Source organism: Chaetodon trifascialis, chromosome 19 (assembly GCF_039877785.1).
Source record: "Chaetodon trifascialis isolate fChaTrf1 chromosome 19, fChaTrf1.hap1, whole genome shotgun sequence".
NCBI classification, from domain to species: Eukaryota; Metazoa; Chordata; class Actinopteri; order Chaetodontiformes; family Chaetodontidae; genus Chaetodon; species Chaetodon trifascialis.
In genome coordinates this window covers 2,210,311-2,237,436 of record NC_092074.1, presented here as the reverse complement: position 1 = coordinate 2,237,436, position 27,126 = coordinate 2,210,311, and the positions used below count along the sequence as shown (strand labels likewise).

At 41.1% G+C, this 27,126-nt stretch overlaps 1 protein-coding gene across 1 annotated transcript in view; it reads right to left on the bottom strand.

Annotated features, from left to right (window-relative positions):
* cenpe (centromere protein E) overlaps positions 1–27,126 on the bottom strand; it is a 34,547-nt gene extending 7,421 nt beyond the window's left edge. Inside the window, exons 1-50 of the mRNA XM_070987920.1 lie at positions 27,033–27,126; positions 26,302–26,414; positions 26,084–26,173; positions 25,857–25,975; positions 25,649–25,768; positions 24,308–24,389; positions 24,146–24,213; positions 23,994–24,068; positions 23,809–23,860; positions 23,502–23,589; positions 21,472–21,601; positions 21,017–21,136; positions 20,751–20,903; positions 20,513–20,663; positions 20,296–20,395; positions 16,404–16,932; positions 15,399–15,455; positions 14,898–15,065; positions 14,732–14,806; positions 14,280–14,348; positions 13,321–13,452; positions 12,413–12,590; positions 12,143–12,297; positions 11,669–11,773; positions 11,407–11,580; positions 11,136–11,273; positions 10,417–10,638; positions 10,203–10,295; positions 10,030–10,113; positions 9,756–9,872; positions 9,526–9,642; positions 9,213–9,434; positions 8,999–9,091; positions 8,826–8,909; positions 8,552–8,668; positions 8,322–8,438; positions 8,009–8,230; positions 7,795–7,887; positions 7,633–7,716; positions 4,667–4,783; positions 4,437–4,553; positions 4,112–4,345; positions 3,892–3,975; positions 3,564–3,680; positions 3,237–3,458; positions 2,801–2,881; positions 1,684–1,809; positions 1,409–1,603; positions 1,112–1,321; positions 288–500 (exon numbers count right to left, since the gene is read on the bottom strand). Of these exons, the coding sequence (XP_070844021.1) occupies positions 288–500; positions 1,112–1,321; positions 1,409–1,603; positions 1,684–1,809; positions 2,801–2,881; positions 3,237–3,458; positions 3,564–3,680; positions 3,892–3,975; positions 4,112–4,345; positions 4,437–4,553; positions 4,667–4,783; positions 7,633–7,716; positions 7,795–7,887; positions 8,009–8,230; positions 8,322–8,438; positions 8,552–8,668; positions 8,826–8,909; positions 8,999–9,091; positions 9,213–9,434; positions 9,526–9,642; positions 9,756–9,872; positions 10,030–10,113; positions 10,203–10,295; positions 10,417–10,638; positions 11,136–11,273; positions 11,407–11,580; positions 11,669–11,773; positions 12,143–12,297; positions 12,413–12,590; positions 13,321–13,452; positions 14,280–14,348; positions 14,732–14,806; positions 14,898–15,065; positions 15,399–15,455; positions 16,404–16,932; positions 20,296–20,395; positions 20,513–20,663; positions 20,751–20,903; positions 21,017–21,136; positions 21,472–21,601; positions 23,502–23,589; positions 23,809–23,860; positions 23,994–24,068; positions 24,146–24,213; positions 24,308–24,389; positions 25,649–25,768; positions 25,857–25,975; positions 26,084–26,173; positions 26,302–26,414; positions 27,033–27,088 (6,678 nt within the window). The 5' untranslated portion in view covers positions 27,089–27,126. The remainder of the gene's footprint in view (positions 1–287; positions 501–1,111; positions 1,322–1,408; positions 1,604–1,683; positions 1,810–2,800; positions 2,882–3,236; positions 3,459–3,563; positions 3,681–3,891; positions 3,976–4,111; positions 4,346–4,436; positions 4,554–4,666; positions 4,784–7,632; positions 7,717–7,794; positions 7,888–8,008; positions 8,231–8,321; positions 8,439–8,551; positions 8,669–8,825; positions 8,910–8,998; positions 9,092–9,212; positions 9,435–9,525; positions 9,643–9,755; positions 9,873–10,029; positions 10,114–10,202; positions 10,296–10,416; positions 10,639–11,135; positions 11,274–11,406; positions 11,581–11,668; positions 11,774–12,142; positions 12,298–12,412; positions 12,591–13,320; positions 13,453–14,279; positions 14,349–14,731; positions 14,807–14,897; positions 15,066–15,398; positions 15,456–16,403; positions 16,933–20,295; positions 20,396–20,512; positions 20,664–20,750; positions 20,904–21,016; positions 21,137–21,471; positions 21,602–23,501; positions 23,590–23,808; positions 23,861–23,993; positions 24,069–24,145; positions 24,214–24,307; positions 24,390–25,648; positions 25,769–25,856; positions 25,976–26,083; positions 26,174–26,301; positions 26,415–27,032) is intronic.

Here is a 27,126-nt window from a genome sequence, read left to right as displayed (position 1 = left end):
TGTTGTGTGCACCGAATAGCATATCTCAGAATCAGAATCAGAAGGCCTTTATTGGTCCCCCGGAGGAGAAATTTCATTTCAGTTACATCCTGTCCAACAAACATGAAAAACAATAGTTTTGTATGTTGTGTTGTGTGGGTGATTAATAAAGGAAGGATCTTAATCTTAATCTTAATCTCTTAAAATGGGTTTGACACGAGTGGTTAACAGATGTCCTACTGTAGTAGTTCTGGTGTGATAAACTAAACCAAAACCATGGAACAATCAAGAAAGTGAAGGAACACTACCTGCAGAGTCATCTTCCTGCTGTGTAACACTGCAGATCTGCGGTCCAGCTCACAGCTCAGGATCCTGTCCAGCCTGCTGAAGCTGACTGGCTGTTTGTTGAACATGGCTTGCACCTGCTCCTTGAACTTGTCCCTCTCTCTGGACTCAGAAGACAGGTCGCTGGGGAAAGAAGCCATGTTGGCCCAGAGCTTCTCCAAAATGCTGACTATTTTCTACAAAATCAACAGAATCATCAAAAACTTTCAGTACAGTAATATTGGTGAAATGGAAATATGATAAGGATTTGGACACGCATATAATCTACTGCAACACATTTAAGAAATATGACTTAGGTGAGCTATGTGTGAAATGACTTCAAACCGTAAAGCCCCATTCGGATTGGCCTACGCGGGAACCAATGTGATAACAGCGAAAGTTTAAGCCATCAGGAGAAAAAGAGCCTGAAAGAGCTCATCCAAAGCTGAGCTACAGATACTGTACAGCTAACTGTTTTTTCCTAGATTTGTCAAATTTTGTCAGCACAACATTAAAATTCTCAGGCAAGTTCTGAAGCATGTTTTTTCTATGACCTTTTTAGTGGATTTATGGGTGATTATTCTTGGGATCAGAGACAATGATATCCTTGGAAAGAGTAAGTCAAACTAAATGGTATCAGTGTTGTTGCATCAATGATGCTTCTCATACTGAGAAGGAATATGATTTTTGACTCAGGTGTCTAGTGATTTAATTCCCTATGTCCCTCCTCTAATGTTACTCCAGTCCAAATGGGTCTTAAAACATTCTGATTTTATCAAAAGAGGAGCAGAAGAGCAGCAGAACCAACCTGCAGGTAGAGGTGCCTCTTTTCCAGCAGCTCAGTCAGTCTGTGATCCCACACTGTGTGGAAGTCCTCGTCTTTAACAGAATAGCTGGGTGCCTCTACTCTGCACAGCAACACATCCTGCAGACGCCTCTCCTCAAAAACAGCCAAGTCTTTCTTCACCAACTCCTCAAACAGATTCCTGTAGATCTGGGCTTGCACCTTTAGGTGCTCCTGGAAGCAGAGTTCTCAGGTTATTGCCTGATCAGAAGAGTGAAACCTTTATGAAATTTTAAGAACACAATAAAACATGAAATTTACCACAAAGTTCCCCAGACTTTGAAAAGTCTGCAGCCCCAACTGACAGACTGTAGTGTAGGCATTCATGGTAGGTTTTGGTAGGGAGGTCAGATAAGACTGCTTCAGGAAACACTGCACTTTCAGGGCACTGACCAGACCTGATGAGTTATACTTGGAACAAGTGTCTATGAAGTGCTGGAATCTTCTGAAGGACTCCTGCAATTACATGTTGTAATTCTGTTAGAATGTCAATGACGTTCAGCTGCTGATTAATCAAAATTTGTTGATGGAATTACCTGAATCTGCCCAGTTGAGTCCTGCAGCCGTAACAATGCTGCCTCCCTGACTCCGCTGGTGCTCTGATCTAAATTGCTCAGCTGCTCTCGGAGTGCTGAAAGGTTTGTGTTCGCTTCACTAAGCAACTGAAAGGAGAAGAGGGGAAAAAAAAACCCTCAAACCTATTTTTATGCAAATGATAAATCTTGTATGGACATGGGTTTTCTCCAATTTAACGTATATTGAGATTATAATCTGCCTTTTCAGACATCTCTGCAGAACCTCTTGTTTGTTCAGAATGCTGAAAAGACAAATGCATTAAATTCTCCACTTTACATCTTCCTGCCATCCAAACACATCCTGGTACTGAAACTGAAATTGTTCAGTCTTGTAAATTTTTAAACCTCATGTGAACAACTGGCACAGAATCTGAAGATGACAATGAACTTATCTGAGAATAAAGAAGGTTTTTTCTCATGTGGACAGATGGACCACAGTGTCTGTGCTTGATTGTGGAGATATCCTGAATATCAAGTCAAGTCAAGTGGAGATATCCTTACATGCTGCTCATTCCACTGTGAAACAGCTTGATGCAGTTTACCGCTGTGCCCTGTGTTTCAGTGCAGGAGACAAATATCCTGCTCATTACTGTGGACTATATGACAAAGTAGACTGTTCCTCACTAGCAACAAGAAGAGAACTACACACAATCATGTCTTCTAATAAATATCTTCTGCTTAAGATACCTACATCTCTTCTTTAATTTAAAACTAGCGATCATCAGTGTTGATCCCAGGACTGGCTTATTCTTTATACCACACCAGTGAATACTAAACTTGAGACTCCCTTCCAGAACTTTTTTTTTTACAAAGGACTTTAGGTCTTCATCTGATCATCTCTAGTCTCACCTCATTTGATGAATTTAAACTTTGAATTGCAGATCTCACAGATGTGATTGTTTTTTATGGTGTTTAATTGTGCCCATGTGTGACTGGCCATGTTTTATTGTGTGATGTCTCGGGTCACTCAGTTACAAAAAGGGACCGTGATAATCTCAATGAGACTAGATGATTAAATAAAGATTGTGAAACACTGAAACAAAAAAGACGCATCTCTCAAGTTGGACTGTTGACAAACCTGCTGTGAGGCGTCGCGTTGAGCTTCAACACAGCTTTGTTTCTCTCTGTTTGTTTGTAGCTGCTGCTCGAGCTGCTGCATCTGACAGCAACAACAGAGACAGTGACAGAGACAATGTCATCCACCATCTCAGAAGCCTTCTCATCTCTTTCATAATTATTGTTGACACAAAACATCCTTCAGAGGACAGATTAAAGACATTTAAAGCAAATTATTTTCCAGTGAATATAATAAATTTAGGGTGAAAACAGTGCATGTTTTGTTCTCCAATAACTTCAAATTCCTTAAAACCACTTCTCACACTTTGAATTTCTGCAGCTTTTATGCAGATATCACATGTTAATGTGTGAGCTTTGGACAGAATCTGGCTAACTGTTTCTGTTACCTATAACTTTAAATAAATATATAGAATTAATTTCAAATTGAACAAACGTACCATCTCCATCCTGTCCTCCAGCTCTGCTCTGAGCTGCATCTTCTCCTGCCTCAGTCCTTCCAGAATCTCCTGCAGCTGATCTCTCTCCTCACTGACAGAAGTCACTCTGCACAGCAGCTTCTCCATCTCCTCTGTGGAGCTCTGACAGTTTGCTTCCCTCTCAGAGAGCAGACGGTCTCTCTCTGCTTCAATGATCTCCACTTTCTCTGTGACAGTCCTTATCTGGGATGGAGAGAACAGTGAGATGGATCACCATGCTCTGAAAACAAGTGTTTCATAAAAGTTAATTATTTCAACTGATAACAAAGCAAGGTGTTAGACACTAACCTGTTGATCCAGAGAGCGGTCCCTCTCCTGACTCAGTGTCTCCAGATCAGCGTTCATCTGCTTCTGTTCACATAGCTCCTCTTGGACTGACTTCAGAAGCTCTTGTGTTGTGGAAGCCTTTTGTCAGTCAAATATACAATCATATCATCAGGAACAGAAACACAAGGAAAACTAGAAAACTGGCAATGTATCAGAATATCTGATAGTGGAAATCCACAATAATACTCCCAAAATGAACTGGGCAAAATTCTTAGAACACTCAGTACAAAACTGACAAAAACTGAATAATTACACCTTATCTGGATCATATGATGACCAGCTGCCTCACCACATTCATGTTGTGCTGCAGATCACCTTCCAACTGCCTCTTCTGCTCAGTCACAGTCTGCAGACACGTACTTAGCTGCGCGATCTGTTGAAGGTGATGTGGGCTGATTATTCATTTGTATCCTTTAAATATTTGCAAAAATCTTTGCTACAAACTCTTCCTGATACTGAAGATCGTATCCCTTTTGTTGACAGCTGTGTCATTGTATACAGACACGAACCTCAGTCTGCAGTGTCTCCATCCTGTCCTCCAGCTCTGCTCTGAGCTGCGTCTTCTCCTGTCTCAGTCCTTCCAGTATCTCCTGCAGCTGATCTCTCTCCTCACTGAGAGTCGTCACTCTGCACAGCAGCTTCTCCATCTCCTCTGTGGAGCTCTGACACACAGTCTCTGTCTTATACAACAGGGCATCCCTCTCTGCTCGTGCAATCTCAAGCTGCTCGCTCAAAGTCTTCATCTGTTTCAATGGGAAGATTTACAATTACAGCCAGAACACTGACAATGAAGAATCAGTTATAAATATCCTTTTTTTTTACATTTCAGATCACCTGTTGTTGTAAGTCTGATTCCTTATGCTCACACAGTTTCAAATGATCTGAGCTCTTTTCCTTCTGCTCTTGGAGCTCCTCTTGAAGAGCATGTAGAAGACACTGAGTCTCTGAGACCTAAATTAAGAGAACACTCTGTCATTCAAAATCAACATCAAAGGGGCAAGAGTACTTCTGTAAAAAATATTTCTAGACATACAGCTTCAGTGAAATATGTACAGGAAACAAACCTGTTGTTGTAGCTGAGCTTGTGTCTCTTGGCTTTGTCTTTCCAGGTCACTGTATTTTTGATTCTGCTCTTGGAGCTGCTGCTGAAGTGAATGTAGAAGGCTTTGAGTCTCTGAAGCCTACAAATGAGAAGAAAAGTTGAAGGTTTTCCAATAATCCGTGCAAGAGGAAAATATAGAGAGGTTTGTGGGCAAAAGCCACTGAACATCACTGACAGTGTCATCACATCTAAATTCCAAAACACTAGATATCAGTTTGACCAAAACAGCATCCCCTCACCATCTCCATGTTATGCTGCAGATCACCTTCCAACTGCCTCTTTTGCTCACTGACGGCCTGTAGAGTAGCCTGTAGATGCTCTATCTGGGGAGCAAAATGGCATTTATTGTTGATTTGGGTCCTTTTGTGGGATTTTTTGTGGTGTCGATAAGATTTGAATTCAAGTGCTGTTACCTCTTGGTGAAGTTGGGTGACTGCCTCATCATGTGCTTGCAGTTCTGAAGGCAGCATCTCTGACTGCTTAAAGTCACTGTGGGCTTGTGCAACCTGTGACAGAAGACAATTCACTTTTTCCATTTTGCTTTGTGGGCAGACAGAGATTCAATAGAAATTAAATGATCAGTCATACATGAAAAAGAACACTTAAGAAGAAACAGTGTTAACACACCATCTCCATCCTGTCCTCCAGCTCTGCTCTGAGCTGCGTCTTCTCCTGTCTCAGTCCTTCCAGTATCTCCTGCAGCTGATCTCTCTCCTCACTGAGAGTCGTCACTCTGCACAGCAGCTTCTCCATCTCCTCTGTGGAGCTCTGACACACAGTCTCTGTCTTATACAACAGGGCATCCCTCTCTGCTCGTGCAATCTCAAGCTGCTCGCTCAAAGTCTTCATCTGTTACAATGGGAAGATTTACAATTACAGCCAGAACTCTGACAATGGAGAACCAGTTTTAAAAATACCCTTTATTTATATTTCAGCTCACCTGTTGTTGTAAGTCTGATTCCTTATGCTCACACAGTTTCATGTGATTGGAGTTCTTTTCCTTTTGCTCTTGGAGCTCCTCTTGAAGAGCATGTAGAAGACACTGAGTCTCTGAGACCTAAAATAAGAGAACACTCTGTTATTCAAAATCAACATCAAAGGGGCAAAAGTACTTCTGCAAAAAATATTTCTAGATATACAGCTTCAGTGAAACACACTGCTCAAAATAACTCAGGGAACACTTTATCATCAAAGTATAACATCAAGTCAGTTAAACTTCAGGGATATCAATCTGTTCATTTAGGAAGCAAAAGTGATTGTGACTCAATTACACCTGCTTTGGTACAAATGAAAGTGCCAACAAGTGCAATAGAGAGGTAAAAGCAACGTAACCCTCAAAAAGGGAATGGTTTTGCATGTGGTGGCCATTGACACTTGCTCTCTCCTTATCCTTCCTGAATGATTCTTCTCTAGTTTTGAGTTCTGTTAGTGTCCTGGTAGCATGAGGCAATACCTGCAGCCCAGTCAGGTTGCACAGGTAGTCCAGCTCCTCCAGGATGGCACATCCATACATGTGATCGCAAGAAGGTTTGCTGTGTCTCCCAGCACAGTCTCAAGAGTGTGGAGGAGATACCAGGAGACTGGCCATTACACAAGGAGAGCTGGCCAGGGCTGCAGAAGGGCATCATCTCAGCAACAGGACTGGTATCTGCTCCTTTGTGCAAGGAGGAACAGGAGGAGCACTGCCAGAGCCCTACAATGACCTCTAACAGGCTACTAGTTTGCATGTTTCTTACTAAACTGTCAGAAATAGACTCCATGAGGGTGACATGAAGGCCTGGCATCTTCTAGTGGGACCTGTGCTCACAGCCCAGCACCATGCAGCTCGACTGGCATTCGCCAGAGAACACCAGAACTGGCAGGTCCACCACTGGTTCCCTGTTCTCTTCACAGATGAGAGCAGGTTCACACTGAGCACATGTGATGGTCGTCAAGGAGTCTAGAGACTCTGTGGTGAACATTATGCTGCCTGTAACATCATCCAGCATGAGCGATTTGGTGACGGGTCATAGCCAATCATACCCTGGCTGCTGTTAGGTACCAAGATGAAATCCTCAGAACAATTGTCAGAACTTATGCTGTGCAGTGGGCCCTGGGATCCTCCTCGTGTAGGACAATGCCCAGCCTCATGTGGCTAGAGTGTGTAGGCAGATCCTGGATGACGAAGGCATTGATGCCACTGACTGGCCATCACATTCCCCTGACCTAAATTCAATTGAGCACCTACAGGAAGTGGTGTATTGATGCATCCAATGCCGCCAAGTACCGCCACAGACTGTCCAGGAGCTCACCGATGGCCTGATCCCGGTCAGGGAAGAAATCCCTCAGGACAACATTCATCGACTCATCAGGAGCATGTCCAGATGTTGTGAGGAGTGTATAAAGGCACGTGGGGTCCATTCACACTACTGAGTCACATTATGAGTTGCCTTCATGAAATTCATGCAAGTTGGATCAGCCTGTGATTTCAATGTTTTACTTGATTTTCGATGTGATTTTGAATCCTGCCCTCAATGGGTTGATGATTTTGGTTTCCACTGAGTGTTATATAATTTTGTTCTCAACAAATTATACAATGTAAATCAGTAAAGATTTTCAACTTGAATAACTCGTTCATCATGATCCGATGTGTGATTTAAGTGTTCCCTTCACTTTTTTGAGCAGTGGATGTAGCAGGAAACAAACCTGTTGTTGTAGCTGAGCTTGTGTCTCTTGGCTTTGTCTTTCCAGGTCACTGTATTTTTGACTCTGCTCTTGGAGCTGCTGCTGAAGTGAATGTAGAAGGCTTTGAGTCTCTGAAGCCTACAAATGAGAAGAAAAGTAGAAAGTAGGTTTGTGAGCAAAAGCCATCGAACATCACTGACAGTGTCATCACATCTAAATTCCAAAACACTAGATATCAGTTTGACCAAAACAGCATCCCCTCACCATCTCCATGTTATGCTGCAGATCACCTTCCAACTGGCTCTTTTGCTCACTGACGGCCTGTAGAGTAGCCTGTAGATGCTCTATCTGGGGAGCAAAATGGCATTTATTGTTGATTTGGGTCTTTTTGTGGTGTCGATAAGATTTGAATTCAAGTGCTGTTACCTCTTGCTGAAGTTGGGTGACTACCTCATCATGTGCTTGCAGTTCTGAAGGCAGCATCTCTGACTGCTTAAAGTCACTGTGGGCTTGTGCAACCTGTGACAGAAGACAATTCACTTTTTCCATTTTGCTTTGTGGGCAGACAGAGATTCAATAGAAATTAAATGATCAGTCATACATGAAAAAGAATACTGAAGAAGAAACAGTGTTAACACACCATCTCCATCCTATCCTCCAGCTCTGCTCTGAGCTGCGTCTTCTCCTGTCTCAGTCCTTCCAGTATCTCCTGCAGCTGATCTCTCTCCTCACTGAGAGTCGTCACTCTGCACAGCAGCTTCTCCATCTCCTCTGTGGAGCTCTGACACACAGTCTCTGTCTTATACAACAGGGCATCCCTCTCTGCTCGTGCAATCTCAAGCTGCTCGCTCAAAGTCTTCATCTGTTACAATGGGAAGATTTACAATTACAGCCAGAACTCTGACAATGGAGAACCAGTTTTAAAAATACCCTTTATTTATATTTCAGCTCACCTGTTGTTGTAAGTCTGATTCCTTATGCTCACACAGTTTCATGTGATTGGAGTTCTTTTCCTTTTGCTCTTGGAGCTCCTCTTGAAGAGCATGTAGAAGACACTGAGTCTCTGAGACCTAAAATAAGAGAACACTCTGTTATTCAATATCAACATCAAAGGGGCAAAAGTACTTCTGTAAAAAATATTTCTAGACATACAGCTTCAGTGAAATATGTACAGGAAACAAACCTGTTGTTGTAGCTGAGCTTGTGTCTCTTGGCTTTGTCTTTCCAGGTCACTGTATTTTTGATTCTGCTCTTGGAGCTCCTGCTGAAGTGAATGTAGAAGGCTTTGAGTCTCTGAAGCCTACAAATGAGAAGAAAAGTTGAAGGTTTTCCAATAATCCGTGCAAGAGGAAAATATAGAGAGGTTTGTGGGCAAAAGCCACTGAACATCACTGACAGTGTCATCACATCTAAATTCCAAAACACTAGATATCAGTTTGACCAAAACACCATCTCACCATCTCCATGTTATGCTGCAGATCACCTTCCAACTGGCTCTTTTGCTCACTGACGGCCTGTAGAGTAGCCTGTAGATGCTCTATCTGGGGAGCAAAATGGCATTTATTGTTGATTTGGGTCTTTTTGTGGGATTTTTGTGGTGTCGATAAGATTTGAATTCAAGTGCTGTTACCTCTTGCTGAAGTTGGGTGACTGCCTCATCATGTGCTTGCAGTTCTGAAGGCAGCATCTCTGACTGCTTAAAGTCACTGTGGGCTTGTGCAACCTGTGACAGAAGACAATTCACTTTTTCCATTTTGCTTTGTGGGCAGACAGAGATTCAATAGAAATTAAATGATCAGTCATACATGAAAAAGAACACTTAAGAAGAAACAGTGTTAACACACCATCTCCATCCTGTCCTCCAGCTCTGCTCTGAGCTGCGTCTTCTCCTGTCTCAGTCCTTCCAGTATCTCCTGCAGCTGATCTCTCTCCTCACTGAGAGTCGTCACTCTGCACAGCAGCTTCTCCATCTCCTCTGTGGAGCTCTGACACACAGTCTCTGTCTTATACAACAGGGCATCCCTCTCTGCTCGTGCAATCTCAAGCTGCTCGCTCAAAGTCTTCATCTGTTACAATGGGAAGATTTACAATTACAGCCAGAACTCTGACAATGGAGAACCAGTTTTAAAAATACCCTTTATTTATATTTCAGCTCACCTGTTGTTGTAAGTCTGATTCCTTATGCTCACACAGTTTCATGTGATTGGAGTTCTTTTCCTTTTGCTCTTGGAGCTCCTCTTGAAGAGCATGTAGAAGACACTGAGTCTCTGAGACCTAAAATAAGAGAACACTCTGTTATTCAATATCAACATCAAAGGGGCAAAAGTACTTCTGTAAAAAATATTTCTAGACATACAGCTTCAGTGAAATATGTACAGGAAACAAACCTGTTGTTGTAGCTGAGCTTGTGTCTCTTGGCTTTGTCTTTCCAGGTCACTGTATTTTTGATTCTGCTCTTGGAGCTCCTGCTGAAGTGAATGTAGAAGGCTTTGAGTCTCTGAAGCCTACAAATGAGAAGAAAAGTTGAAGGTTTTCCAATAATCCGTGCAAGAGGAAAATATAGAGAGGTTTGTGGGCAAAAGCCACTGAACATCACTGACAGTGTCATCACATCTAAATTCCAAAACACTAGATATCAGTTTGACCAAAACACCATCTCACCATCTCCATGTTATGCTGCAGATCACCTTCCAACTGGCTCTTTTGCTCACTGACGGCCTGTAGAGTAGCCTGTAGATGCTCTATCTGGGGAGCAAAATGGCATTTATTGTTGATTTGGGTCTTTTTGTGGGATTTTTGTGGTGTCGATAAGATTTGAATTCAAGTGCTGTTACCTCTTGCTGAAGTTGGGTGACTGCCTCATCATGTGCTTGCAGTTCTGAAGGCAGCATCTCTGACTGCTTAAAGTCACTGTGGGCTTGTGCAACCTGTGACAGAAGACAATTCACTTTTTCCTTTTTGCTTTGTGGGCAGACAGAGATTCAATAGAAATGAAATGATCAGTCATACATGAAAAAGAATACTGAAGAAGAAACAGTGTTAACACACCATCTCCATCCTGTCCTCCAGCTCTGCTCTGAGCTGCGTCTTCTCCTGTCTCAGTCCTTCCAGTATCTCCTGCAGCTGATCTCTCTCCTCACTGAGGGTCGTCACTCTGCACAGCAGCTTCTCCATCTCCTCACTGTGAGTCTGTGTATTGGTCATCCTCTCAGTCCACAGACTGTTTCTCTCTGCTCGCACACTCTCAAGCTCCTCAGCCAGAGTCTTCACCTGTTAAATTGTGAACACTTCTTATCAGAAATTATTTACACAGGACATATTCAATCTTCTTGCATGAGATCATATTATATATCATTTATCTAGCACTGAGTAAAAAATTATGAAGTGGGAGGAGCTGCTGGTTCTTGAAGTTTTCATCCTCATTCTGAACTCTCATTTTTTCTTTTCCTGATATGGTCAAGTGTTTAAAATTGGCATCAAATGTCTGGTCAGACATCATTCTGCAAAGTTATTGTGCAGCTGATTTAACATTTGAGAATTTTGATTTCTTCTCATACATGAAAAAAAGGAGTTTGTATAACAAACATATTTGCTGTTCTCAAAGAAAGGTACTGAATCAAGTCAAATTTCAGTATTGCTGGTATGGAAACAAATGTGCGCATGTAACAAAGAATGCATTTATTAGTTAGAGTTGTTGGAATGGCATCATGTAAGATTTCATTTTGTGAAAAGAGATCTGTTTTTCCTCACTTCATCAGGAAACTCACATGTGTTTGCAGCTCCTGCTGTGCGCTCATGTCACTGGGAGGTTTAGATGTTTGTGCAGTCTCCAGCTGTTTGAGCCGCTCCTTCTGTTCACGATTCTTCTCCAGGACTGTCCTCAGCTCCTCCTGGTTCTCAATCATCTGTTTGGTAAAAAAGAAATTGCTTTTGACATGAAGAGCCAAAAAAAAACCAAACAGCAGAGGCCCAACACAGCCGACAGAAAAGAATGCCTTTTAAAATGGAGACTGGTGAAGCAGTCACATGACAACACACCATCTCAACATTCTCCTGCAGGTCCATCTTGAGCTGGTCTCTCTCTGCAGTGAGGGAAGCCACAGTCAAGAGCAGTTTCTCCTCCTCCTCCTCTGCAGAGCTCTGAACACCAGCCTTCAGGAGAGTTTCTTTTTCATCCCGCATACACTGAAGCTCCTGTGACAGACTCAGCATCTGTTGGGAAGATCCACAAAAATCAGTCCCAACACTGACAATGTAAGATTAGTGGAAGGAAAAACTGCTTCACTAACATTCAACTCACATCAGAGTCCTTCTGCTCACAGAGGTTCACCAAATCTGAGTTTTTCTGCTTCTGTTCTTGGAGCTCGTTTTGAAGAGATTGCAGAATAACTTCTGTCTCTGCAGCCTAAAAATGAGGGAAAATGTTATAAATCCAAAAACAACACATGGGCTTAAGTGATTTAAACAGGGGCACAAGACAGCTGGTTTAGCTAAAAAAAATTTAAATTAAATTAAAAATAAATAAATAAATGGTAACAGCTTCCAAGAAGTTAACATGATAAGACTAATTTCAGAAACGTCATGAGAGAATGGCACGATTCATCGGTCAACATGAACTGAACTGTATTGTCATTTTAACATGCAGAAAAAGCAATGCATTCATCTCCAGATGGCACTGGAGAGAGCAGCTTCTCCGTCTCCTCTGCAGCAGCATTGTGCTCTTTCTCTTCATCTCTATCTGACACAGTCCTCCGAGGACGTCTGGAGGACTGACCTGCTTCATCAAATGGTCCACTTTATCTGGAAGAGCCTGGTATGAAGCCAGTTCCTCCAGTTGAACTCTGAGGGCTCCCTCTGCTTCACGAGATGCCATTAGCCCTTTGTTCAGGTTAGCCACTGTTTTCTCAAGTTCCACACTGTCTATGAGATCTGGAGACAGAGGACATCTCACAACTCACATATGATTTTACAGACTGAATGTACGCACTCACAATCATCAGATCAGCAGAGTTATAGTATAAAAACACCCCGACTTTAAACCTACTTTTTGGGACTTTTCCATCGAGCAGAGTGGTGAGCTTGGCGTTCTCATCGAACACAGCTTTCAGCTCTTTTTGGAGGTCAGCCTGCATCATTCTGCAGCGTGACTTCTCTGCCTCAAGTTGAAAGCGCAGGCTGTTTACCTCACTGTCCATCTTCTCGTGGCTGGCAGTCAGAGTCGCCTGGAGAGAACACCAGGACAAAAAACATTAAGTAAAAACGACACTGACATTGGTCTAGGTGTCACTAGTACAGCTATGACAAAATCATGAAGACAATTAACACACAGAACCAAACAGAAGACCATGTGCTAAACAGGTGTCACTGTCACTGATTCCAAACTAGATTTTGGTAGGTCCTGGTAATGCTCAGAACCACCTATATTTTGGTGAGCTCTTAGTGACATCAGAGAATATAAGGCACAGTAAAGTGCAACATGCTTTGCTGTCAGTTACAGGAATAAACTTATAAACAGTAAAATATGTTTTGATTTTCTCCATATGGTCCATGGAGTGCTGATCATAAGTCAGTGTGAAAATGAACATGACTAGAACCAAACCAGCTGGGCCACAGGTGTTGAAATGACCCAAGGTTGATCCACTGACACTAAATAACTGATCTGACAAATGCAATCTTTTGAGTATTTTATGGCTTCATTAGATGAGAGGAAGAGAGAGATGCAAGAAACATGTCCCCGATTGGATTTGAGCAAAGGAAGTTGTGGTTTACAGACAGCAGTCTTAACACCGAAGCCACAAGGGCAACGCGTCTCTTCTATACAACAAAATTCTAATTTAAAAGCAACTTGCAAATCTTTTTCAGGCTAAACCGTTAAGTTAAATCAACATTAAAATTAGCACTTTAACTGATGAGTAAACTGTCCGACTGTTTGTGGGTGTTAACCCCACTTACAGCTGTCTCCTCCAGAGCGATGTTTTGACTGCGCAGGACAGCCCATTCCTTCTTTGTGTCTCTGCTGACCCCCTCAGCGTCATCCAGAGAGCGACGAAGCTTCGCCACTTCCTGCACCAGGTCCTTACCGTTCTGCAAGGAGGTAAAACGACAGAATTGGCCTGCTTACTTATTTGATTATGATCGCTGATGTCAACAGCTTTCATTTCGTTGTTATGTATCAAGTTATAATTCTGGATTTTCCATGCTTTTTGGGAGTCCGTTTACACTGATACAGATTCATAAAAAGAACATAAATTTTGTAAGAAGGTGAAAATATTACACAACAATGGGCTAGTGCAGCCTAAACAAATTTGTTTTATTTTCTTTATTTGAAAGTTCCGCCCCCTACAGTGTCTGCTTTGAAAGATTCTGGCCCTTGGAGAAATGCATTTGAGGACTCCTGCCATATGTTGTGTTATAAATAGGCTATATTACATTATGAAGTGTATTGTTTTCCTTTTTAAAAAAGAAAGTTTCTATTAATCAGTAATGCATTAGTGATGTTGAATACACAGTTTAGTTAGGGATCATTCACAGCGATCCTGTCCCAGATGAACGTGGTTTTAAGGTAGCTTGTATCCCTTTCAACTGATGTTATCATGGCAACTGCTGGAGAGAGTGCTGTGTGTGGTTTCTGATGAGTTCACACATTAATGTTTCACTGTCTCAGACAATTTGCTATCAGCTCCTAAATCACAGATTCTACACCTAATGGAAATGTATGAATTAGATCAAATCAAATGAATCAATCAATGAATAACAATCATTCCAGACCTCTAACCTTGAATTAAAATCTCTGCTGTCATATTATGGACTGGCTCCATACTGTACCGTTAGGATTTTTACAGGCAATAAAACAATAATTATAAAACAAAACAAACCAAAAACGAATAAATACAACCACACCACACACATACCATACTCTGAAGCTCCTCTGCAAAGTCACTTTTCTTCTTCAGCTCCTCAGACAAAGTTTCTAGTTTTTTCTTGAAAATAAAAATAAAAATAAAGAACATTTAACAAAACTGCCACAATCTCTGTCACTATCTCACTTGTAGTAATTACAGGAATAATAAACATTACTATTGCAGACCATTTCAGAATTCTCCACATTTTCCTCATTATCTGGAAAATGTGGTATCTGGCTACAGTGGTAGAGGCAATGCAAGTAAAAAGCAGATTGGTCTTAAAGATTGTTAAATTCAGCAGTAACCACGGTGACACAAGGAATGACCAGATTTGACTCTGGTTTAGTATGTTTTGTGTGTCCTGTGACTGACACTTCTCTCACACAAAACAATGTCTATACATTAGATACCTTTTCAGACAGAATAAACCTGAGGAGGAACTCCTCAGCGTGTCATCTTACCTGAAGCTCTAGGAACTGGAGTTCAGAAGATTCGATAGTCTTCTTCAAGCTCGATATTTCATTTTGCAACTCCATCTGTGTGACCACACAAGCAAAGTGAACACATCTCAGTCCAGTCTTTGGATCCAAGTAGTGTCAGTGGAGACTGAATGGAGACAAACTTTACCTCGTGCTCTTTCCTGAACTCCTCCTCTAGAGACTTGAACTCGTCCATTTCTCTCTTCTCCTCCAGCTCTTGTGACAGCGCAGCATTCTTCTTCTCCAGACTCTCAATCTGCTCTATTAACATCCCTTGCTCCCGCTTCAGATTGTCTCGCTCAGCAAGCACCACATCCTACAAACATGCAGATCAGTCCATTTAAGCAGCAGTAACCTTTGTCCTAATGTTCTTTGTTGTCATCACTAGTAGCTAAAACTTTTAACTAGTTCCTGAAGGTTGCTGCACATGTTGCACTCGTGTCTCTGTAGAAAAAAAATATTTTCATTTGACCCAATTTCCTCGAGGACTATAACAATTTCTCCTAAAGTAAATGACTCTGGATTGAAAATGTTTTCCTTGTTTATTTAATACCTTTGAGTCACAAAACTGAAAATTCTGTGCATTTTCATACAGATTAGAAGAGGTTAGGAGGAATTTGTTTTCTGAATTTGCTCCATTGAGCACTACCTTTTCTGAAGCCAGATGTTCACACAGCTCAATGGTCTCTGCAAACTCTCTCCTAATCTGGAAAACAAGCGTGAAGATTAGCACAAAATCCAGCAAATACCAACCAAGCCAGTTTAAAAACAATTAACGGCATGCAGAAGGTGCTACTCTCATCTGTTATTGTGACAAGGTGGGCAATTTGATGAAGCAGGTGAGTCCTCCAAACATCCTCTAATGCAGTGGTCCCCAACCCCTGGGCCATGGACCGGTACCAGTCCGTGGGTCATTCGGTACCGGGCCGCATAGAAAGAATAAATAACTTACATTATTTCCATTTTATTTATTATCTGAGTCTGAACGATGCCTTATTTTGAAAAATGAGGTTTCTCTACGGTACATCTTGGTCACGTGACACGGTGCCGCTGAAATTTTACAATCAAGCTAGCAAAACGAGCAAAAAACAGACATCATTAAAAAGTTTCTATGCGAAGGGAAAAAGGCCCAGTGAGGAGGCAGAGGATGAGCCTACGACTTCAAAGAGAAAGAAAGCTGCATTTAACAGACAGTGCCAGGAGTCCTACTTAAAATATGGATTTATCGCAACAGGTGATTCCCACGCACCAAGCCCGCTCTGCATTTTATGTGGCGATCGACTCTCTAATGAGGCAATGAAGCCTTCAAAACTGCTTCACCACTTGCACACCAAGCACCCTGCATTCCCTCGTTGCAGAGAAACAAGCTCAGGGCTCCCATTGATTGAGTGTTAAGGTCAGTTAGATTTTTCATGCACTTTTTACAAATTTTTGTGGTGTATCTGTATCATATTTTGAAGGCATGTTTAAATGTTACCATAGCAACCAGAGAGCATTAGGGGGCAGAGCACTGGCCTGGTCTAATGGACACTGTCCAACTGAGATGGAGAGCTTATCACAGTCATCAGATGTAATTAGGGGATCTCATTCTGTGTTGTTTCAGGTATATGAGTTGTCTCGATGCCAGAGAGAAGGTAGATTATACACAGCACACCTGTTTGCTTTCACTCTGAGTGTCGCTCTGCTCTTCCAGCCGTCTCTCCAGGTCTGCCATTCGGAACTCCAACATCTCCACCTTTTCCAGGGCCTCGTGCTTCTGCTGGGCCTCTGTTTGCAGCTGCAGCTCCAGCTCAACTGCCCTCTGTTCCGTCAAGTGTGTTTTCTCCAGGGCCTCGTGCTTCTGCTGGGCCTCTGTTTGCAGCTGCAGCTCCAGCTCAACTGCCCTCTGTTCCGTCGAGTGTGTTTTCTCCAGGGCCTCGTGCTTCTGCTGGGCCTCTGTTTGCAGCTGCAGCTCCAGCTCAACTGCCCTCTGTTCCGTCGAGTGTGTTTTCTCCAGGGCCTCGTGCTTCTGCTGGGCCTCTGTTTGCAGCTGCAGCTCCAGCTCAGCCACTCTGCAATCTAATGTTTCTATCTTTGTCATAGCCTCCTCTTTCTGTTGACTCTCCATTTCCAGCTGTAGCTCAAGGTGGGACACTTTCCCTGAAAGCTCCCTTATCCCGTCTGGAGACAGAAAGTCATTTGGACTGGAAAAAAGATAAAATAAAGATGACTAATGTGTTCAACAGTGAACTACTTGAAACACTGAAAGCAGTTTTGTTCTACAGTAGCCTCACGCCTTAGTTTGTGTTAGCTGGAGTATACAGGAAAAATATACAGCACAGAATATAAGCTGCTCAGTGAAATGGCACAGAACTAACTGCAGAAATGAGTGTACCATTTAGGCACTCAATAGGGTGAAGGTGCTTCCTATGAGGTGAGTTGTGCCACAGACTAAGGGGCAGATTTACACCCAGTTCTGTTTATACCAGTGGTCCCCAACCACCAGGCCATGGACCAGCCATTTGGTACCAGGCCGCATAGAGAGAATGAACAAAAGATATCTTATTGATCATCAGAGTCTGAAAGAAGTTTTATTTTGAAAATCAGGTGTATCCGCCTGTGCCTCTGCACATATCAAACGGCTCATCTCAGTCACGTGATTCAGTAGCAAAAAAGTAGGCCCACAAGCTAGCAAAAATGAGTAAAAAACAAATGTCTTGGGAGAGCTTCTTCGGAAAGGGGAAAAGGCCACATGACGAGACAGAAGAAGAAGAGCCTACAACTTCCAAGAAACAGAAAGCTGCATTTAAGAGACAACATCAGCAGTCCTACTGAAAATACAGGTTTATCGCTTCAGGTGATTCTCACGCACCAAGCCTGCTCCGCATAATATGTGGTGACAGGCTTGCAAATGAGGCAATGAAGTCTTCTTGTTGAAGAGAAACAAGCGCAGGGCTCCCACTAATCACAACAACTACATTCAGGGTAATGGTGAGGTATTTTTAATAATTTGTTTTTATTCGTTTCTATGCCGGTCCGGCAAATTATTGCTTTATGTGAAACCGGTCCGTGGCGCAAAAAAGGTTTGGGATCACTGGTTTATACTACACTAGGTGTTTCACACACACACAAACATGTTTGTACAGTCCACATGGTCATACATTTGGGGCTATGCACACATGTATAGCAGGGAAAGGTTTACATTCAGGTTTTTTCACTGTGGGAACTTAGTGAGCTGTAACCTGGAGCTTTTCATAACCTGGTCAATCTCTCTTTTGTAATTCAAAAAACTTTTAGTTTTGTGGAGTTAAAAAGTCCACCATTGTTTATTTTCTCAAAATGAAAATAAATTTTGAAAAAGGTTAAAACTGGATAATTAGAAAATCTCCTCTTTTCAATTTCAGTGTGTAGGACTCAGCAAAAGGTGGCCATGTCATTCAATTAAAAAAGCTGGCCTCTGCAACTACTGCGGGAGTGAATGCATGATTAAATGCCAGAGTAACTAAGTGAAATCATAATCCACCTTCGGACTGGGTGATATCACATACTGTGAGACCACAGCGACTTTGCCGTACCATTTAAATTGAGATATCTTTCCCTTAGATATCACAAGATAGAGCCCTGTTTTTCTATTATATATTTGTTTCCATTATGGGAAACAGGCACCATGAAAAGTATTCTGAAGTAGAAGTTCCTCCTCATGTACCATGGTTATTTAGACAACTACAAAGGGATTACTTTGATATTGAAGAAAACTTAAAAACATCATGACTTTCATTCTTAATGCACAACAGAGAATTAAGTCCCCGGAAAAAACAGGAATCAATAACTTCCTGTTGTGTGTAGAACACTGTCTTACGCCTGCCCTGTTATCTCATGTATTATCATACCGTGTATCTCTGCCTTTATGTCTCCCCTTCACCTCTAGGGGGTGCACCTCACATTTTGAAGACCACTGTGGACTATATTGCAAATCAATGAGCACAACTGCTTTCTAACAATAACAGATTTACAGGATTTCTGCATCAGTGTGAGAATGTACCCTTGACTTGTCAGGTATTAAATCAACTGTATTAGCCAAAGACAAACATTCCCATTCTAGAATACTTAATACACCACAACATCAATAATGGACACAACATTCAGTATGCCATGATATAAGACTTTGGACAAATAAACCATCCCTATGTTACTCTAGACTAGGGCTGGGCGATAAACGATAGCAATAGGTCTCGCGATAGACACGTCATCAATATCAATAAAAAAATGCGTTCGATAAAACATACTCCATAAATTTTTTTCCTTCGTCGGAAGAAACCTGAGGTTGCTAAGCGAGGTTGGTTGCATGAACAAAGGCACTGGCTCTCAGTTAACCGAGCAACGTAGGGAGTAATCGCTTATCAGTGAGAGACACGCTATCATGTAACATTATCATGTTCGGTTGCGCCATCTCGTTGTCTCGTGTTTGATGCTTCGCGAGGAGTGAGATGAGAAATAGAAAGTGAGTCCTGCAGCGAGCGAAGAAATTGTTGATAAAACAGGGAAAGTCAGCTCGCCAGTATGGAGTTTTTTGGATTTTATAAGTCGGACCGTAGTCAGACCAATGTGGTCTGTAACTTATGCAAGACTGTCGTCCCCACCAAGACTGGTAATACCACAAACTTGTTTAACCACCTTAGCCGCGCTCACTCTTTGGAGCGCAGCCGTATTCGCCAACATCTGCAACCGCAGCACCACCGCACAAGCAGCTGACCACCATGCAGAGGTATCTGCTTCAGTGCCTGATGACAAATTATCTAAAAGGCACGAAGACATAACGGAGGCAGCGGCATATCATATAGCTAAAGACATGCTTCACTGAGCACTGTGGAGAAGCCAGGTTATAAACATCTCTTACACGTGCTTTTTTTTTCTTCTCTTTTTTTTAACACACTTGCAATAAAAATATAATTGAATAGTTAATGTATGTTTAGAGTAAGAAGAGTGACTAAAGTTGTTCATATGTCTAGGCTGGTTTTATAGTTCAGTCAATCTTACTGTACTGTCTATCATGTTTGTTTGTATGTTACAGATGTCAAGTCCACCTCAGTTTCTGCTGTGTTTCCAAAACACTGCACATATCTGAAAACATTTTATTCAGCAGAAGGTGAATCAGCTTGTGAACTTCCTGCACTAAACCTGCAGAAAAAAGTTCTCAGGTTTCTCTGTTTACATTTTTACACTTTTTTTTTTTTTTTTTACATTTATTATTTAAGTGTTTTCCATGGTTGTGTTGACATTACCTTTCCTTTCTGCCTTGATAGCTGAGGGGATTATAATCAGAGGAAGGTTCAATTTAAAATAAAAATGTTTAAATTGAATGTATTTTTCTCCTGGTCCTTATTTTAAACAGGTCATAGAAAATATCAATAATTATCGATATTGACCAATATAAAACACTTATATCGCAATAGAGTTTTCAGCCATATTGCCCAGCCCTACTCTAGACTCTAATTAACAACTAAAATTTGTGAGTTTTCTGTCTTGAAAGTGACAAATACTATAAACGTTAACAGAAAGACATTTACCTGTTTTCAAAGCTTCGAACAGTCACAGAGCTCTGACTCATCTCCATTTCATCTGATGGCTCATCAGGAATTTCCCAGCGAGAGTCAAAGTCCTCATCATCTGTTAAAATGTACCATGTATTCATTCAATTGATTATCAGATGGGAATCATAAGGTGAATTTTGATTTGGATTGTGCATATACTTTCCTATTTGTATTTTAATGTGCTCATCCCTACCTTCACCCAGCTCCATCAGACAGGAGCGGTCAGCTTTCCTCTTCAGAGTGCAAGATTCTGCAAAGCTGAGGTCAGATGAACCACTGACACAGGTAGATGGACGGGCAAATCTGAGCATCTTTCCTCCCCACGTAACCCTGCGTTTTGGCATCTTAAAGACAGGCCGTGAGACATTAGAACTATGATAATGTAGCGAAAGCTGTGCTCTTATTGGAGCTTTATTTTGTGTCCTATTTACCTTTTTCACAGGAACCAGGTTTGAGCTGGTGACAAGCAGTTTGGTCAGGTTTTTGATTCTGTCCTCCTGTTCTCTCTGGAGCTGATCCTTCTCTTGGAGCAGCTGGGAGAGAACCTCCTTCTCCGTCGCTGTGGTCTGTGTGACTGAAGAAACCTGTTGGGAGGTAATCTACACATTAGTGGATATGAAGTGTTGCTTTCAACCAGTAATAGGACACAATGAATGTAAGACTGTAACTGAAGTGGGGGGTGAGTGATGACACTTGCCTCATGAAGCCGCCGCTTTAGGTCTACTATTTCATTGCGATACCTTTTGAGTAGAGCCCCGTCATCAGACACCTCTGTCACATGAGGGTCATTCTTCATTTTCTTTGCAGTGCTGGCAAACTAATATAAAACAACATTTTGTGAAACATCATCTGCTTTGATTTCTCAGCATGTTCGTTGTAATGGTTCTGGTAATGGTTTTAAACATGCTCGGTGGACTGTTTTGGATGTTTAATTCAATATTTCCTTTATTAGTCCCACGAGGGGAAATTCCTCGGGCCGCACAGAGAGAATGAACAAAAGATTCAACCCATACATCCAATTGCTAGCTGCAGAGCTTCATCTTGCATAAATTTAGAGGGGAAAGGATCAAACCTCATAAAAGGTACCACACCATTTAGTATTACAAGATAGTTAGGAGGTATGCAAGACAGAAATCTGCGTATTATACCAACCTGCAGAGTGGTGAGGGTTTCATCCAGAGTGACAGGAGTAATGGTGCAGATGATAACAGTTTTAGCATTCCCACCCAAGGAGTTCTGCAGGATTCGAGTTAGCTTACTGTCTCTGTAGTTAGTGAAACCCCTGAAGAGAGAGAGTGAGTAGAGAGAATGAATGATAGTCACCAAATATCAGCACACTATTCAATGCATACAAAGATGCTATTAATAACTATTTTTAAAATCTCATAATTTTACCTTATTTAAACATGAAGTGTTTACTGGAACCTGAGATCAAATAATGTTGTCTGTGATCCCATTTGGTTTTAGAGCCATTTCAAATCAATAAGGATGCTATTTACTCATTTCCATCATTAAAACTCTAAGGGGTATATTGAAGGAATGGTACACCATTTTGGGAAATGTACTTTCTTTCAGAGAGTTTGATTAGAAGATCAATATCAGTCTCATATCTGTGTCCAATAGAGAGCAAGGCCTGGTTCTTCACTTAACTCAGGCTACCATGCTGTGATCAGGATAAAATAATTCTCTGAACTTTCATCCTGCTAATGTGGGTCTTTGAACACAGTTTGTTTATCCCACATGAAGTTAACTTGAATACATGTGCACTGTTATTTTGAAATAACAGCAAAAATGAGTACAGAGATGAAACTATGAATCAGTATACATAATATTGGCCACACGCTGATCGTGTGATTGCAGGTACACAAGGTAGGTGTTGGGAATGCTACTTGACAATAGATTCATGGACATAAGTCTAATTTTCTGTGTGTTTCTGCATTGTTACTGCTCTTATTTTGTTCTACATTGTGCTCCACAATGTTAGGAGGTCTGTAACAATGACTGTTTTGGTGTTGATCCCAATACTCCATGTGTTTCGATGTATCCACAAGATCAACCAAAGAGTGGAAAGCAATTTACATGCAGGCAGAAAAGAGTACAAAGCAGCTACACTCCGTGCTCTGTCATCAACACACCCACTCGTTCGCTGTCCAGCAGGGCAGCAGTGTATCAACTGTGAATGACGGTGTGTAAATATGGCTGAAGGGACAGCTCCCGCTGTGGAGATGGCATTGCCCAATCTCCACTGGTGGACATACGGTTACTGTTGCCAGTTATATACAGTCAGACCTCCCACAGGTAACTCTCCATTGTGAAAATTATGGCTCAGGCAAGAGTGTTACAGTGGCTGTTTTTGGTTAAACAAAAAGGATCTTACTCTTTAAGAAAAAAGGGATCCCTTCCTTAAGGTTGTCAGATACTTAAGGAATAATAATGTGAGCCTGTCAGTGGCAAAAATAAACACTTTTAGTGGATGTATGTAACATTGCAGCATGTTCTGTGGCCGCAGCACTCTTATTTAAAACAGGACCAATTTAAAAAAAACTGCTGTCCACATAAGGTACTTAGATACAAAAATATGGGAAAATAGGATCCATTATTACAGATAATATTGGATCGGAATTTCTCCAGTTTACCTGGGACGTAGAAAAAAAGAAAAAGACAAGTGGACCAGCAGAAATTGGAAAGTCTGAACACAATTTCATTTTCATTGATTGCAAATGAAATATATGTCAAGTGGAGATAGCTTCTCATGGGGTGGAGACAGCTGATCAGTCATGTGAGTTAAATGTTGGCTAAGTCAGAAAAAAGGTGTTTCCATCTCCCATTAAGCACATTAACCCATTTTCAGGAAATCCAAAAACCACCTCAAGTGAGTGTAAAAACCTTTTTGTAGAACTGAGCAAGTTTTTTGGAATTTAGCCATTTCCATTCTCCAACACAGTACTTCAAAACATACATAAAATTTCACTGTTGGAAAGACAGCTGGGCAGACTCTGTCCAGAAACACTGGCTGATAATAATCATATCGTAGTGATACGGACCGTAGCCCAATCAGTTTCTGGATGTATGAAACGTATAATTCAGAGTAGTTATTTAGCAGTAAAATTAACACGAGAAGAAAAATCATTATATCGTATTCCATCAAAAATCATCATAAGCGATGTCCGCTGTTTACTCACTTCTGGCTTTCATCAGTCAGTTTCTTGATCACTTGGCCGAGGGTGAACAGGCTGCGATTGATATTGCAACCTTCTTTGAAACGTGTGCCTAGAACATCAAAACAGATGGATTACTGTAAACAGTGAAGTTGAGATAATACATTGAAAACATTGTCTTGAAGTGTCTTGTCTTGAAACAGTCTTTGTACTGTTTTCAGCTGAGTGTATGTCAAAAAGGATTAGCAAATTATCATATTCTCTTTTATGTTTTACACAGCATCCCAACTGTTTTGCAATCAGGGCTGTAAAACTCTTAACTCCACCTTACCTTCTGTTCCTGTTTGACTTGCTCTTTCAGATCCAGCAAGATCAACTAAATTCTAGAAGATGAAGCAAAAATGCTGGTGAACAAATAGTTATTACAACACAATCAAAGATACAGAGAGCAAGATAGAAAGCAAAGGTAACAGTCAGACAGAAAAACAAGGCAATAATAAAATGGAGTTAGCTCACCAAATGAGACACAATAATGGCTCCATCAGCATTTTCCCCTGATGCTGGGTCACTCCTTTCTCGGCTCTCCAGGATCTAAAAGAAACTAAATCATGAGAAGTCCACATTTCCCCAGAATCTTAGATGTTACTGTATGTTGTGGTGTTGCTTACCATTCGGAAAATGGTGTGTGAGCGGCTGCTCCGCTGGTTCATTTTTGTCTTTCCATAGTGACGATTCTCTACAGAGGCAGAAAATATATTAGTGGTTATACATTCTGCAATGCACAACATGTTGGGATGATTCTCTTGTTCAGCAATAGCCTCAGATCTTACTTTCTCCTTTCCGAATCCAGGCCAAGGCTTGTGCAGGAGACGTTACCAGTTCCTCAGTCAGGTCAGCCACGTAGATGTTTTTCTGCACACAAAAATCGTTGAGACACGATCAAAATAATAGAAAAGTACATCTTTTCAGGGTTTCTGGCATTCAGTGAACCTACACTTTTAATTATGTTACAATGGAGCTTAGGCCCAGTATCCTAAATCATCCCCACAAGGGGTTCACCACTGATTCAGTACTGAACGGCACTTGAACAATTTTTTTTTTTTTTTAAATGGTCCAAAAAAGAAGCAGCAGTGGCCAATATATCCTTGCTTTCCCCCCACAATACAGTTTTTTTATCATTTCAAACTTCATTGCCCCTAGTCTGTAATAAGTTTTTTTTTTTTATAACATCTGTCGCTAATTACCAGGAATTCTGTCAGCAACTTGACAAAAGGGGAAAATGGACCTCAGCTATCATCTGGCTAATGTGCTCTCTGCAAATCATACCCAATATGCACCTGGGTAAATGGAATCTGCATCTGGATACCTGATCCAGACAATAAATAATCCAATGCTTTTAGATCTTTACGCCTGGTATTTTCAATGCAGCCTCATATCCTCATTGAGATTGGATCTGAACCTGTAGGTAACTTGTAAAACACTGTCTATGATATATTCTTAACTATTCGTCCCATCTTGTAAATTGAGCAAATGTAATATATTAACTTATTCCTTTCCTTTTATAAAAAAAAATATTGGGAGTTTCTCCCACTCTGTGGCTACTCACTGTATATTATTCATTTCGCACCTGTATTGCTTCATTTTTCACAGTTCTGATGAATAATTTCATGGCACAGATCAGACGTACTGTATAATTAGTCATTTAAGGCGTCTCTTTCATCCTTGTCACTTGGTTGCACTCTAAATTTGGACAACAACCTACATTTAATGTTTGCTGAAAACAAATATCTGTATCACTGTGATGCCAGAGTGTTGTAAGGATTGTGTTGACACCTACCTAAAACCTGAACACAGTGCAAGCCAGGCTACCTCCAGATGTGGTCAGACAGATCTGTTAATATTTTAGTTAGAAGGCTGCACCTGTATTACAATGCGTCAGATACACTACACAAATTTTCATATCTAATGCTGCTCATTTCATATTCAGGTTGTATCTACCAGTTGTCAACACTCATCAGCCAACCAAAGATGATTACACAGCTAAACTGAATGTTTCAGATCATAGTTGTAACTGGTTACTTGCAAATGTTGAAAATTTGAAAAAGATTTAATAAGGGATACAGATCAGATAAAATGCTACCAATGCCCAAACTTCTAAGCAGCCCTCTTACGTTGATTGTCTCTCGGACTTCCAGGGGTTTTCTCTTCCAACTGTCAACAAGCAGATCAGTCACAGTTTCGTTGTAGATTTCCATGTAAGAAACCCTGAGAAGGAACTCCTTCTTTGGACACTTTGAGCAAAAGAGAAGTCATTAGTTAGAATAAACAATAATTACACAACAAACAGAGCATGTTTCAGACATGTGACACAATTCTTACATTTTTAATGGTGTGGAAGACATCCTCCACAGCAAGAGGTATCACTCCAGGAATACAGTCACTTCCCATCATGGTGAAAGTCTTTCCAGAAGAAGTCTGCCCATAAGCAAATATGGTTCCTGTGGTCCAAACAAGGAATATATATACACAAATGCATCGACAGTAAGCATATGGAACAACATGTTGTGGGAAGACATGTCTCATTGTTTTCAGTTTTCATTGCATACCATTGTATCCTTCAACAGAAGAAACAACCAGAGGTTTTGCGATGCTCTGATAAAGCTGATTGGTTGTTTCTTCAGCAGTGAAAACTCGATCTGTGAACAGCAGAGTAAAAAAGTGAGTGGAAGTTTTATTTCTAGGACTCAGTAATAAATATCTCAAAGAGAAGCACAAAGCCACAGCTAACACATTTTTTTAACCCCGTACATGCGGCAAAACATACCAAAACTAAAGCTCTTGGTGGTATTCCCATCATCGATCTGATGAATTGATTTCTTATCAGCTTTCCAAAACAGCTGGACAGGATCTGTATTCTCCAATGCAGTACTTTCTTCCCTGAGACAAGGACACAAATTCAAGATTCATTGAAACATTAACAGACTTTGTTGACAACATCTTCAGTTGCTCTGTGGGAATTCATTTGCGGCTGGATTGCTAAATCGTGCGTGTTAACTTTAATAGCAAGTGTTTGGAAACACCAGCTTAAAGAACATTTTATATGAAGGGAAGAAATTAAATATTGCTTTGTTCTCAATACCTATACAAATAACTACCTACCAATTACCGCTAACGTTCGTTAGAGTGGAACGAGCAAAGACAAAAAAAAAAAAAAAAAAAAAGCAAAACATGAGGTCTTCTTGTTTTGTAACCGTCTTTCAAATGCGTTGCCGCTAACGATCTACGTTAACTTATGACTCCACAGCACGGACGTTAGGCAAGTAAAGGCACATTTTATTCAACTTAACTGTAAAGAAACACGTTTTATTGTTAACGCCTGATACACAATAAATAACGTTACTTGCGGAAACGAAGACTTCTAACTTTGAAATCTAGCTAATTACAAATTACTAACATTACTTTTAGTGACGTTATTTGTCAGTAGTAGCATTAAGGCTAACATTAGGTTAGCTACTAACATGTAACTTAGCTAACGGCTGTTGGCTCTAAACTTACCTCGCAATAAGCGGACGAACTCGAACACAAACTTTAACCGCCGACTCTTCTGTCATTTTTGTGTTTGATAATCACTCACCAAACATGAAATAAG